The sequence below is a fragment of the Trachurus trachurus genome (genome assembly GCF_905171665.1).
Source record: "Trachurus trachurus genome assembly, chromosome: 17".
In the NCBI taxonomy this organism is placed as follows: domain Eukaryota; kingdom Metazoa; phylum Chordata; class Actinopteri; order Carangiformes; family Carangidae; genus Trachurus; species Trachurus trachurus.
In genome coordinates, this window is record NC_139900.1 from 34,599,180 (window position 1) to 34,613,373 (window position 14,194).

A 14,194-nucleotide genomic window follows, 5' to 3' on the forward strand; every position below is an offset into this window, starting at 1 on the left:
TATAATTGTCAACAAAGTCCATGACAAAAAATAAATAAAAATCAATAATAAAATAATTATTTTCTGTGTAGTCACAACCTGGTGAAGCTAATTCCTTTGTGCCACAGACTTTAATTGTTGTACAGAAACAATTCAATGCACATCACTGAGCCACTGGTTCACATTACAATGAACATGGGCACTGTGCTTTATCTCAGCCGCACATAAACTGCTCCGGTGCTGTAAATACCCACACGAACCCAATGTGTATTAATCCACAGATGAAAATATCTCCAAGTTACAATTATGTCTGCTAAAAACTACAATGCCCAGCTGTTTTAGGAAAGGAACGAGCCAATTAAAAAGAAGAAGAGCAATACAGCAAAACAATATATCTGTGACCAGTTTTTTTTTAATTGGGCTGAGTGCTACAGACACAGTGGGGAGGCCAAAACATTGCTTTTTTATTTTATTTTCTCTCTTTTTTTCATTCTTTTTAAAAATGGGATTTGTTGTCATGAAAAAAACAAACAAACATAACATAACATGTAATAAGATACTCTTTGAGCTACAGGACAGCAGCAGCACAGCGAGCCTGTAACCAGTAAAACTGGACATCGGTTCCTGTATGATTATAATGATGGGGGACCCTCCCTTTAACACAATGTGGACGACAGGCTACTCAAACAGCACTGACTGTGCATGGTGTGAATGTAAAGCAAAATGCCATGCATCACAAGTCAGTCCTTTCAACGTAGCAGTGCAGATGTGTGGATGCTGGAAAAGCTACACAACAACGATGCCAGAGCTAAAGAGTGAACAAACAGATAATGTGAGTGCAATGTGCACAGAGAAATAAACACTTGGACAATGGGTGGAGGAAAGAGTGATGGCAACAATGACCAAAGACATCTACGCTAACAACACACTCCTGTGTTCCCAAATATTACCATATAAATGATAAAGCATTTCAGCACAAAGTGATTTCCTCATTAGAAATAATAAATATGTGAGAAAACATTTAATATATTTATATATCCTGCTTACACCTGAGCTGAAGTGTCACAAAGAAAGACACTTCAGCTTTAATTAGGCTGCTTGTGTCTTTGGCAGCTAGTCTGTGCAGTCATTAGTCAGAAAGAAGTGGCTAACAAAGAGAAATCCAAGACACAATTGGCGTAGTGTTTCCAACTTGATTTTAACTAGGACAAAAGAATGATAAAAGAAAAACCTATTATGCTGTCTCTGTCTGTGTCTCTCTCTTCCTCTTTATGTCTGTCAGTGCCTCTGTCTCACACACTCACACTCGTACACAGAGCTCTCTCGGTTTAAATGCAGACTTCATGCAGACTTTCCACATTAACTGTGTCTTCCTACTGCACAGAATGCGAGCGATTGTCACTGACAGAGAGGTGCTTAACTCCTAACAGCGTTGGCAAACTTTTAAATTGGTGTGTGCAGGCATTGATAGGGTAGAGTGAAGGAGCCCCAAACACCAGGCAAACCAGAGAGGACAGTGAAAGATGTGGCGTGATGTGTGCCTCATACTAAAGCCCAGATTCAGCACCAGACTGTCAAATCCTGACAGTCAATTATCTATTGAGGTGATACGAAATGTTTGGTGTTACCGTGGATTGTACTTAAAGGGATAGTTCAACATTTTTGGCAAATTGGCCAATTGCTATAATCCCTATAGTTTTAGGAGTAGGTTTGTTACCTTTAACTGTCGGTGCAAGCTATTTTTAGAACGGCGGAGCAGAGCCGTGAGCTGCTCAGAGCTACGCTACGGAGGCTAATGGGATTTTTTGGTTTCCCTCATCAAACTCATCAAATACACAATCCAACAACTCCAAAACGCTCTGGTGGACAAGTTGTGACCTGCACATTCACCACGCTATGAGATAATAATGGAATGTTACGAGACAGAGTTGTTTTAGAGGTAAATTCATGCAAAACCATTGATTCGCGTTCCCGTCGGGCGCAGTTTTTCGACAAGCAGTCTCTGTATTTACCTCTAAAACAACTGTCTCGTAACGTTCCGTTATTATCTCATAGCGTGGTGAATGTGCAGGTCACAACTTGTCCACCAGAGTGTTTTGGAGTTGTTGGATTGTGTATTTGATGAGTTTAATGAGGGAAACCAGGAAATCCCATTAGCCTCCGTAGCGTAGCTCTGAGCAGCTCACGGCTCTGCTCCACCGTTCTAAAAACAGCTTGCACCGACAACTGAAGGTAACGAACCTACCTAAACTATAGGGATTATGGCAATGGGCCAATTTGCCAAAATGGTGAACTATCCCTTTCAACTGGTTCAGTGTGAAAGCTTAAAGCTCTCCAAGTTACTGATGTTGCTATGTCTTTGATTTGGTGAATCTGGCCCTCAGTAAGTTCAGTGAAAGTGGAAAGGGAGCAGAACAAAGGGCTTCATCAACAAGCCAGAGCTGAATCCAAGTGAAGTAAGTGCTGTTTCTCCTCACCTTGGATCCTTCTGGATGCTGTCCACAGATGGAGACCTGCCCAGGGCCGCCTCAGGGGGAAGGGCGGGGCCCGACTTGCTGTAAGGCGACTCAGTGGACGGACAGAACTGCAGAGTGCGGTACGGGTTGGCGTAGTCGGCGGCCCCGCCTCCTGTGGCGAAGCTGCCTCTCTGAAAGGTGGAAGTGGCACTCTGGCTTCCCGTTCGCTGCAAGGGGATTGGGTCGACACCGGGGGAGGGCGGGGCTAAAGCAGGAAGAGGAGCGTAGGGACAGAGCAGATAGTTGAGGACCTCTTGGTACAACTGGTTCACCACTGGGTTAGATGTAGCCGAGGAGTGGCCGGGAGTCGGGGACGAAAAAGTTGCAACCAAACACGAGGGTGCACGTACACATACACACAAAATGAGTAAAAAGCAACAACAACACCAGTACCAATGGAACAAAACAGCACAGAAGAAAAAAAAAAGCAGAAAGGGAGGAAGCAAAAAAAAGTAAATAAATGTGAGCTTACCAAATGAATTCAAGATTTTCATTTGGATGAAGAATCACAGACAGACTGAGGCACACATGCATCATTAAAAGAAAGAATTTTTGAAGAAAGAACATGTGAAACTTGAAGGCACCTGTAAAACAATGTACTGTATTAACAGATCACACATATAAAATGTCCCCAACTGCAGGAGCAAAAACATGTTGGCTCCTATGACAACCTCCCTTTCATCTTCAGTATGGTTTTTATGAAGGTTTACCGATAGCATGGTCCATTATATGCAGCTAAAGCCAGGACAGGAGTCACTGCTGGTTGACTGACAACCTCATGTTGGGAGCGATAGACCCCAGAAAGTCACTGTGTCTGGATCACTGATTCAAAAAGGCACAGCATTCATTCCAAGTGGTTGCACTGAAAAAGTTTTCAAGTCCTCGATGAACTTTTGTGGTTTTGAACCCACAGAGCACACGTTGCCCTCCTGTCAGCTCCCTACACAAATGGATGGCATACAGTATTTTGGGAGAAAAAAGGTTTTTGGGTCAGTGCGTGCTACTGTATGTGACACTGTGCTACCCACATAGATTGGGTATGTACAGTATAGTGTGTAGTTGTCTTTTCTGTCTTTTCTACATGTTTATGTAGATTGATCCTAATGAGCTTGACCCTCCATCCACCCGTTTCTAGTGTATTTTACCCAACAACAGCTATTAGGGAGAATTCAAGCAAGTGTATGTGACAAAATGACCAATTAGTCCTTTAAAGGCATTAGCCTTTCAGTTTATATTCTCCTTAACTGTATATGCTATAAACAAATTAGCACTTTCGGTATTACATGAATGTAATTGCCATATGGTTGTCATTGGGGTTCAGGAGGTCTCGAGGGTGTAATCAAACCTCAGGACCAGCAGAAACTCCTTCGTCACTCTCAGACAGAGAGGAGAATTCAGTTGAGGCAACGTTAGGGCAGTTACACCAGCTCTCCGTGGGGGAGGTGAAGTGGGTCACTGTGTGTGTGTGTAACTAGATAACTGCAGGGACCATGACTAGGCCGGAGGAGATTCACCTGTGCGGTGAAGTCGGCTGTGAAGTGTTGTCTGCCTGTTTCCAACTCTGTTTGTCATCTTGAAACTGTTTGAACTGACCTTGAAACACAGCCAGGCTTCAACAGCTACTTTGTGTAGCATAGAAAAAAAAGTGAGAGGCAGATCTATTGAAGCTATTGTGTTATTTTTGACGAGCGAGTTTTTGTGTGTGTTTTTGTCTTTTTCAGAGTCGTGACTGACATTCAAAGACATAAATGTTATTTCGGCCAGTGTGAGCAAGAAGCCAGCAGGAAACTGAAACTTCATACGGAATTATTGGGGTGAATCTCCCCTCACTGAAACAAAACCTTCAGGAAAAAGTGTGAGATTTTCTTTCATATTCCTCCTCTTTGTGTTTTTCTCTCAACCAAACCAGCGGCACAGCGTCAAAAACATTTTAGGACACGGTTGATTTGCTTTGATTTCAAAGCACCCAAGCTAACGCCCGTGGGATTAATTGAGATTAATTTTCAGCCTTGAAACTAATTAGTTAACAGACTGTGACTGAGAGACAAATTGCCATTGAGACCCCAATTGGATTTGCCTACCTGATCTGGTAAATAGCGCTGCGTGATCAGATGGTAAAAGGAAGTCTCTTATGTATAGCAGCCTTTAATATAACGCAGCACTATTACAAAACACCTAGTTTTTTAAGTGGCGACCGAGCTGTGTCTATTTCTCTTCTGCCTGTCTGTACTGTGAAGCTTTTCTTTGATCCATCACTTTACTCTGGGTACCATGTGATGTCTGTGTGTACTCTGATTTTTAAATTTAGATGGTTCAGTGGGTGAGTTACAGCAGCTGCAGCTATTTCTGGTATTGAACCATTTGAAGACTTTTTAACAGTCTCACTCTGATTCTCCACATGTTAGGCTACTAGTGGTTTCATCGTTTCACTTTCTGCACCATCCTCATTCCTCTAACTCCTTCTAATGAGGCACCTTTGTAAAAATCTGACATACAACTATTTATCTTTAATAAGCTTATATAATCCTTATTTAATCGTGATTTATAGGAGTTTGAAGTTTAAAATCCTTGTTATTGTTGTTTATCCCACTTCAGCATGAAACATACAAAGAGCACTCCAGCAGCTTAGGAATGCAATTCCACAAAGTTGTGAAGTAAAGAAATAAATAAATAAAAATGAAATGGTAAGTATCAAAGTTGCTGACGTCCCTTGCTGCAAAAAACGGGATCCTACAATTCCCATAATGCAACCACATAGCATTAGAACTCTGCCTCTGAAATGAAGTTAGCTATAAGTATTTCTATTTCCATACCCATGCCAAGAAAACTCTGATGACATCACTAAGGTTGTCCTAACAGATCCATTCAAAACATCAGAGGAAATGAAAGAAGAGTTGAGTGGCTCTCTTTGTGTTAAAAACAGCAGCATTTGAAACCTTAATCACACATGGTACATTACATTACTGACTACTGCATGTGGAAAATCTGTAACGCTTCATTTATTTAGGACTGATTATTATGACTTCATCATTTAATGACTGCAGGCAACCCATATTACTTACAAACACTAATGTTACTAATACTAGGGCACTCTTCTTCTGACTCATCTCTCTTTCTCATTTTGCTCTAAAAACCTTCTTCTCACTATCATTTAACCAAGTTTAAAGAAGTCCAACCTTCTTGTGTCCACTGCTTGTGTCCATCCTATTCCTCGGTTACCTCTCATACTTCTCCCTCATTTTGTTCCATCCCAGCGAAACACCTTAGTTACAAATCTGCAATCGTCCTCGGTATTTGCTGTTAGACATTTGCTTTCTTCTCTTCCTCTCTGTGAATCCTCCTTTATATTCCCTGTGTCTTATGAGATTCAGTGATTTAGACTCTAGGCTTTTAGATCTCACTTTAACTCCTTAAACAAATAACCTTCCGTTTTATGTCTTTATTTCCCCTCAGCCACACATCTCAATGTCTTCTTACCTTGTCCTCTAAGGTTGGGTTTGGTGTAGACTCTGTCTTCGTAGATGGGGTCGATGTGGTGTTCAGGGGACTGCAGGGGTCGAAGCTCGGAGCCCAGGTGACTGTGCTGGCTGCTGTAGGAACCTCTGGAGCCTGGAACACACCGAGCACGCAGAGGTGAGATACAGTGGTAGGTGAATTGATGGATGGATGGAAAAATCAGTGGATGTATCACAATATTCTCTGGAGATATCAACGTAACCAGTAAGTGCAGGAAACACAGAGAATACAAATTAGAGAGCAAATGAAATTTAGGCCACTGAAGTCAGTATTGTCTTTTAAATGACTTCATAAAACATTTATAGAAATGCTTTCATGTTTTACGCTCTTTAAACTTCAAAATGGCACAAGTATCCATTCATCATCAAAGAGCATCAGGCTGCTTTTTGTTGGAGTTACAAACACCATAAAAATAAAATAAGCAGTTAACCAGTAATTTTACAGGAAAAGCTCAACTCAGAATCAGACATGTTCTTGTAAACATGGCAGCTCAGCTAACCCTAACCCTGAAAAAAGAAATCTATGATGTTTCAAAAAATACAGACAGGTGAATATACAATGAGAATTAGTTTTCATGTCAAGCTAGCCAGGCATGTATTTTGATACATCCATGTACGTATTTTAATACATCCATAATTATTGTTCAATAAATATAAATATATATTCCTATGGATCATTGCATTAACTTCAACAAAACTTCAATTGATTATGTAAAATATGGGACCTTTAAAATAAAGATCATAGATTTTCTTCCAGATACTGATATCACAAAGTGTCAATGCATAACTCTTTCAATGGGCCTGTTGAACATGGATGAATAGCGTCTGCTGTAGAGTAGTTTTAAATAACTTTTTATTTGATAAGATCAACTACATAAGTGACACTTTTCTTAAAAGACAAATCCACCTTTGGAGGAGGCCTGAACAAAGCCAAACTCTGTCCTGAGTTAACTCATGAACTGTTCAGAAATTCACAAGGACATCTGCACAAAGATACATTTTAGATAAAAACTTGAGCCAATTAAAATTCACTCGACCTTTAACTTTCACAAACTAATATAATAAAATGTATGACCCTTAAGAAAACTTCTAATATACACTCTCAATGAAAAATATGTGTTAATAATTGGGAATTTCAATAAATCAGAAAGTGAGTGCACTAATACACTAGAAGACACTATCTATAAGAGTGGTCATGTGTACTCACTCAAACGTATTCAGTGGCAGCTGAATAGTTCTTTTGTTCTTGTTCATCCTGTGACTAGAGAGCACTGCCTACATTATTAACTTAAATCAATTAAATACAATAATAACACAACACTTCACACATTCACACATTAAAAAGTAATAATAAAATGGTCTTGACCTCTACCTGCCAGGCTACCAGGCCTTTGCAGGGTTGCGTTGGCGTACAGCTCGTGGGAAATCTTGTAGCTGTCGCCTCCGATGTGATGCAGCATGCGCTTGGTGGGTGACAGCGTGGCGTAGCTTCCCACCGCCGAGCTGAGCTGGTGGAGGGGCGACGAGGTGTGATTCCCACCTGGGGAGGCTGCCATGGGGAGGGGCGAGGAGGAGCCGGCCGCACCCGATGCTACCATGTTGATGGGCGATGAGGTGCTGCGGGAGGAGGAAATACACACAGGTGTTAGAAATTAAGATTTAGTTTGATTATTGCTCATTGTCCAGCATGAACAGAGTCACAGTCCCATGGATGGTCGGGCAGTGGATGCACACATGAAGCAAACTCAAATATCCCTATGCGTGCTTATTGAGGCATATGGTCAGTGTGCACGGCCATAAACTATCACAGTCTGTGTGGACACGGTCAGGGGCAGATGACCAAATTTATAGTCACACAGATGAACCAATACAAAGTTTGATCAAATACTAGTGCACTAAAGCCTCCATTCTAGAGCTGCAACAATTAATCGATTCATCACACAATAATCGATTATTAAATGAATCGTCAACTATTTTGATAATCGAATAATCGGTTTGAGTCATTTTTTTTTAAAGAAAAAAAGTTAAAATTCTCAGATTTCAGCTTCTTAAATGTGAATATTTCTGGTTTCTTTGTTCCTTTATGGTAATAAACTAAGTCTCTCTTTGGTTTGTGGACAAAACAAGACATTTGAGGACATCATTTTGTGATTTGGGAAACACTGATTGACGTTTGTCAACATTTTTTAACACTTTATTGACCAAACAACTAATCGATTAATCGTAATCGATAATAAAAAATAATCGTTAGTTGCAGCCCTACTCCATTCAGTGCACAGAACAACATAGTTCCTAAATATCTGCAACAAAGAAAAACTCTGGACAGACCAAAAAGATTTCCTTGCTTAAATTCAGTAACTTGTGAGATCACCACATTCAAAGTAAAAAACTAAGGCTTTGGAGCAAATGGTGAAAAGATGGGAAACTATTCAGATGTGTGGTGGTTGAGCCATAGTAAATGATGAATGGACTGCACTTACATAGCACTTTTCTAATCTCATCAACTATTCAGTGCATTATAATACATGCCACATCCACCCAGTCATTCATACATTCATATGTCAGACCCACACACACAAAGATGGAACAACCATCAGAGGGAATTTAGTGTTCAGCATCTTAGCCATTGAGACTTCAAGCTGGGGATCGCACCACTGGCCAAGCAAACAGCATACACTATATCTGCTCTAGTGCTTGTTAGAGCACTATTGAGACTAGCTCTAGCTTTTTTTTTTATAACATAGCAGGCTGAGGCATTATAAAGTGTAAAGTAAAATGTTTTCAAGTATGAGCACAGGGGTCTTACATCGCTAATACAAACACACAGCTTCTGTTCTGCAACAGGCTAGAGAGTGTTTTTCAAAGGCAGAACTCTCAGCACCAGGTGAAGTCACTGTTGAGTCACTGGTATTGATCAACAAGCTCCTGCAAATATCTTCTTTTGAGCTCAGGGAGCAGTAAAACTCTTATGTAATGTGCTCCTAACAATGAGCCCTCAGTGAATCAATTGATGAGACTGAAATCGAACCAACCTGTAGGACTTGGCGAGTCGGCTGGGTGACTGTTTGGGCGAGGACACCCTCTGTAGCGTGGCGTAGCTGGGCATGTCAGAGGAGGCTGATCCTAGGCGCTGCAGCTTGGTAGGGGATCCCACTGCCTGCAGAGGGGAGCTGACACGCTGTAATGGAAGAGTTGTACTTCATTAAAAGGGAATGTCACTCACTTGAAATATTCATCCACTCTACTTATTCATACCATTATTTTCAGAGAGATGAACAACTCCCCCCGGAGCTGGGAAACCAGAAAGCAGAGACTCTAATCTGTGATAACATCGCGATGAGGAGCTCGGAGTTGTTAGACCAAATGTAAAGGGATGACTCCAAACTTTTAGAACCAAATGAACTTGCTGCGAGCAATGGGCCGCCAAATGAAGTTTCCTCAGGATCCTAAACATGCATTTTCATTTGGTTGCCAAATGAGGAAATAAGTTGAAGAAATATTTGCAAGGTCCTGCGGTTACAGAGCCGAAGGTACAATTTTAAACACTCCATTAATTTGTATGAGCTTGGTCAAGATGTGCGGAAGTGAGGATGCTGCCAATTTCTGATACAGCGTAACAGCGCTGTTAAATCTTTTTTTAAATGAATTCAAAGACATGATTAACACGGGACTCTTAAAATCCTAAGCTCTGAGCCTGAAAAATGAATTCATCATGGAGCAGCAAAAGAAGCAATAAAAGAGTAGATCATCGCTCAAAAGGCCAAGATTTCAAACAAGTTTACTGCATTGTAGCTGCACTGATGACTGACCCCATATAAGAACTGCTTGCAAATCACATACAGTATTCCCATTGTACTAATTGCCATAAAGATGTAGGACAAGCCTTTTCCTTCAGTTGCTGCCATGAAAGCAGGGAGTTGATGACATGATTGGATTTAGAGTTGTTTCCACAGAATTGAGGTACCATGTGTTTATATTGTACAAAGCAGCTCTCAACACCACAGCACAGTCGGGAGTTGTAATCTTCTGCTCTGTTAGGTCAGTATATACTCAACAACCGGATTGATTCTTAATTCCATCAGCAAAGCACAAATGAGTCTTTTTTCTATTTATTATTATTTATTTATCTATTCTATTTATTTGTATATTTGACAGCAGCCAAATATCTTCTGGTTAGGATGATTTTCTTGGGTTTAGCCATAAAAGCTATGCTGCATTTATTGTCCAGTAGGGAAATCTGTAATCTGGGACATGAATGTGGGTCGGTAATGGTGTTACATGAACATCCTTTTCAAATCCAGCAGACAAACCGAAAAGATAAATAAAGGCTTTACATTTATTCTATCTTTGCAATCTGCGGATATTATAAGCTTGAGAGACAGTTAGGTAATCACTGAGAAAGTGTTTAACACAACAGGTTTGTTGTATCCACCTTTAGATCTACAGTATGTACAACAATGCTGTGGGTACAGATGTCATTTCAGGATAATGCAGATGTCAGAATGTAAGTTTAACGCGCTAAAAGTACCAGACAAAAAGATGTAAAGACAAATTAACAGTGTGACCTGATGGTGGCAATAGAAGGAAAGTAAGGGATTCATCCTCTGGGGATGATGGGCATCTGAACCAAACAGTGGAACCTAATGGTGATGCTGCAGCAAAACCCAGGGGATCAGTAGAGTAATTCAAAGACAGAATCAGAGCACCGTGGATACTACAGCTGTTGCCCTCCACAATGCAGCAACAGCAACTTTAGAACATTTTGGTCTCATCTGGTGAGAGAAGTGGCGCTACAGACCAGAGTGGATGCAGAAAGCAGCAGACCACAGCTGAGGCATCACAGTAATCTCTTTGAGGATTTGTACCTGCGCAGGTAGAGTGGCACAGGAGTAATACATGGGCGGTCCAGTGGGTGCAGATCCTCCGTCTGTGGGCATATGGAAGGCGCTGCCTTGTGCCTGCTGGGCAAATGAGTCTCTCTGGGACTGGGAGGGAGAGTCTGTCCCCACTAACTGGGCAGCGGCACGGCTGGATGTCACCTTGAAAGGGAACAGAGTGTGGAGAGACATGAGAGAAGTGAGGAAAGAGGAGACCAGGCAACAAGTTAGTAGAAGAAAGAAATGCAAATGGAGGAAGATGGTGGAGGGAGGAGGGAGGGAAGAGCAAGGGCACAAAGACTGCTACAAGAAATGGTCTGGCTGAGAAAGAGTGAGAAGATTAGGGGAGCACAGAATGTGACAGGAGACAGGCATGAAGAGAAGGAGAGTGTGTGAATGGAGAGAGGAAGGATAAGGAAGCAGAGGGGTGGAGGAAGATGGAAATAAAGGAGAGAGGCGTAGACAAGGTGGAGAAAGTGGAGGAAAAAGAAACCCTGCGATGAATTCATGCGTGCTTTTACCTGATTGTAGCTGTGGACTGCCCCTCCGACCTGCCCACTGCGGCCTGTGACCGTTTCCCCAAGTGCCAGAGCTTGGTTACTATGGTAACCGGCTGCTGCATAGGCATCCTGGTTGTTGAGCTGCAGAGCACTTTGGGACAGGAGTCCTTGTCCTTATGCGAAAAAGAAAAAGAAAAAAATGACTTAGAATTAGAGTGTTAAAAGGAAATGAAGACATTAAAGTGTCACTTCTTTAATGTAGATTCATAAATGTTCGATGTGGAGGAGGAAGCTGACTTTGGAGCTGGAGAGATGCAATGAGAGGCTGTATCAGAGTTTGAGACCTGAAATCTCTGATCATTGTCACCGTAAGATTTCGTTTCACTCCTGTCAAGTTGCTTTTGTGTAACTTTTGCCTCTCATTGTGTAGAGTTTGTTTGTTGCCTTGAAAGCCTTTTGTAATCCAGTTTATGTTATAACATGCATATTTTTACAGCATGTTTTTCCTTTAAAGGGATAGTTCAACATTTTGGCAAATTGGCTTATTGCCATAAGCAGGAGGTTTGTTACCTTTAATTGTCGCTGTAAGCTATTTTACGGAACGTTACGAGACGGAGTTGTTTTCGAGGTAAATTCATGCAAAACAGCTGATGTGCATTGCTATCAGGGGCAGTTTTTCGGCAAGCAGTCTGTGCATTTGCCTCGAAAACAACTCTGTTCCGTTGATATATCATAGCGTGCTGAATGTGCAGGTCACAACATGTCCATTAGAGCGTTTTGGAGTTGTTGGATTGTGTATTTGATGAGTTTGATGAGGGAAACCAAGAAATCCCATAATGAGCCTCCGTAGCGTAGCTCTGAGCAGCTCACAGCTCTGCTCCGCTGTTCTAAAAATAGCTTGCACCGACAATTAAAGGTAACGAACCGATTGTGGCAATGGGCCAATTTGCCAAAATGGTGAACTATCCCTTTAAGGGAAAAGAATGAATGTGAAGACAACAAATACAACTGCCTCAGTTTGTAAGCGACCTTGATAGGACGAGAAAAGACTGAAAACTGAAATAGATTGCAACAGAATACCTTGCCCTCCTTTTTCTGAGACACCCATTTGCTTTTTAGCCACTTTGTTATTCAGCCTCTCTCCTCTTTTCCTCTTCTGCTCCACGACCCTTGAATCTCACCCTGTTCCTGACCTCCATTTAAAACACACTCCTTCACTGTCTCCCTTTCTTCCCCTCTCCCTTTCACTTCCCTGACCACTCTCCACTACACGTCCGCACCACTCCATATTTCTTTATATAATTCAGCAGCAGAGGCAGAGAGAGCGTTGGAGTGAGCCCAATGATCACAGACTGTAAATAAAGACGGACGTGGCCTCCGTGACATCACCCGTAGATCTCTGAAGAGAGGTTTTAAAGCTCAGAGTGGACCATCCCACCGCTGCCATCTTGCTTCTTGCAAGGCGGCTGATACTGCTGAACTCACAGTTAATTCACAAATGCGCTAGAGGAGGGTGTAGGTGTGTGGTGCTGGGATGTCAGTGCATGCTGGCTGGTGACAAGCATACCTTCACTCAACAGTGTCAAGCAGCATGTCATGCAGAACTTTTAGATGTCATAAAATGTAAATGTGTGAGTTTTAATACATTTCTCCCCCGAACACTTGTCATGAGGGAGGGAATTAGCCACAAATCAAAACTGTTGCTGCTAAACACTTAGGTTACACTCATTAACATGATGTGTCTCATTAATTTAATCTGTACACAAATTGATGTGTTAAACGGCAACTTTTTGCTGATGTCATCACCTTGACAACCAGTCCAATGCTAGCTTACATGGCAAAACTGAAAAACTAACCAGCCATTCTCTCTCTTTAGGCAGAGTTGCAGGATCCAGTCACACAAGCATCGTTTGTCACTGACATTTGTTATTTGAAAAAGCAATTCTTTTAATGGATAATCTCATGGAAACAAAGTCAATTTGAGCTTTTCATGCAGAGCTAAACTTGGTAGATTCTGCCATTATGCTTCCTGTGGATCAAAACTGGGTTGATGTGGGATCTCCCTCAAAAAAGTGTTTAAGAGTTTAATTTTTTCCCCTTTGACAAATTAAGCGTAGCGTTAGTTCTGGCAGGCCATGACGTCAAGCTCTTAATCAGCACAGCGTAACTGTCTTCACCTGTGCAGATCAGCTGATGGCTCAGTTGACTCCCCGTGGCTGCTTCCTATTGGGTAATTGCATTCAGAGCGCGCTATTTAAACTACTCTAGCCCGACATCACCTCCCTTGCTGCTGCTGCTTTCTCTGCCGGCTTTTTTGCAACCCACCTCCACCCCAGCTCCTCCTGTCATTGTATCTTGTTGGTTGCTCTGCTCTGTCTGGGTTTTCTTTGCTGCTGCGCTCCCTGCTTATGCTGTTCATTATGGCTCGTGAAGGGCAGGGAGGTGCTCTTCCTGCCTCAGGCTTTCCACGCAAGCGTGTGGAAGAGCAGGGGGTCCCAGAACAGTACCATACCGCCAAATTAAACTGTGCAAGTAAATAAATATTATTTTGACATAGTGGTCCTGACAGAACTCCAGTTTGACCAATAAGACCACTAACTACATAACTGTAGCATGTAATGAGTGATGTTGCTGTTGCTGCTATTAGTGCTCTGACATCTCTTTTTACATACAAGTGGTGACAGACAGCCAGCTTAGTATACTGGATGTCGACAACTCATTTCTGTTGACATTGTGACAAAGACACAATATACTCACTTACAGTTTCAGGTGAGCCTGTGTCACAAGAGAGAACTAAAGGAATAAGC

The 14,194-nt window shown here is 41.8% G+C and overlaps 1 protein-coding gene across 1 annotated transcript in view; it reads right to left on the reverse strand.

The window, feature by feature from the left end:
• The window catches only part of ctnnd2b (catenin (cadherin-associated protein), delta 2b), a gene marked incomplete at its 5' end in the record, with an annotated part of 142,711 nt that overhangs the window by 63,547 nt on the left and 64,970 nt on the right, over positions 1-14,194 (reverse strand). The window contains 6 exons of the mRNA XM_083991674.1: positions 2,457-2,769; positions 5,973-6,104; positions 7,383-7,627; positions 9,043-9,188; positions 10,876-11,049; positions 11,409-11,560. Of these exons, the coding sequence (XP_083847800.1) occupies positions 2,457-2,769; positions 5,973-6,104; positions 7,383-7,627; positions 9,043-9,188; positions 10,876-11,049; positions 11,409-11,560 (1,162 nt within the window). The remainder of the gene's footprint in view (positions 1-2,456; positions 2,770-5,972; positions 6,105-7,382; positions 7,628-9,042; positions 9,189-10,875; positions 11,050-11,408; positions 11,561-14,194) is intronic.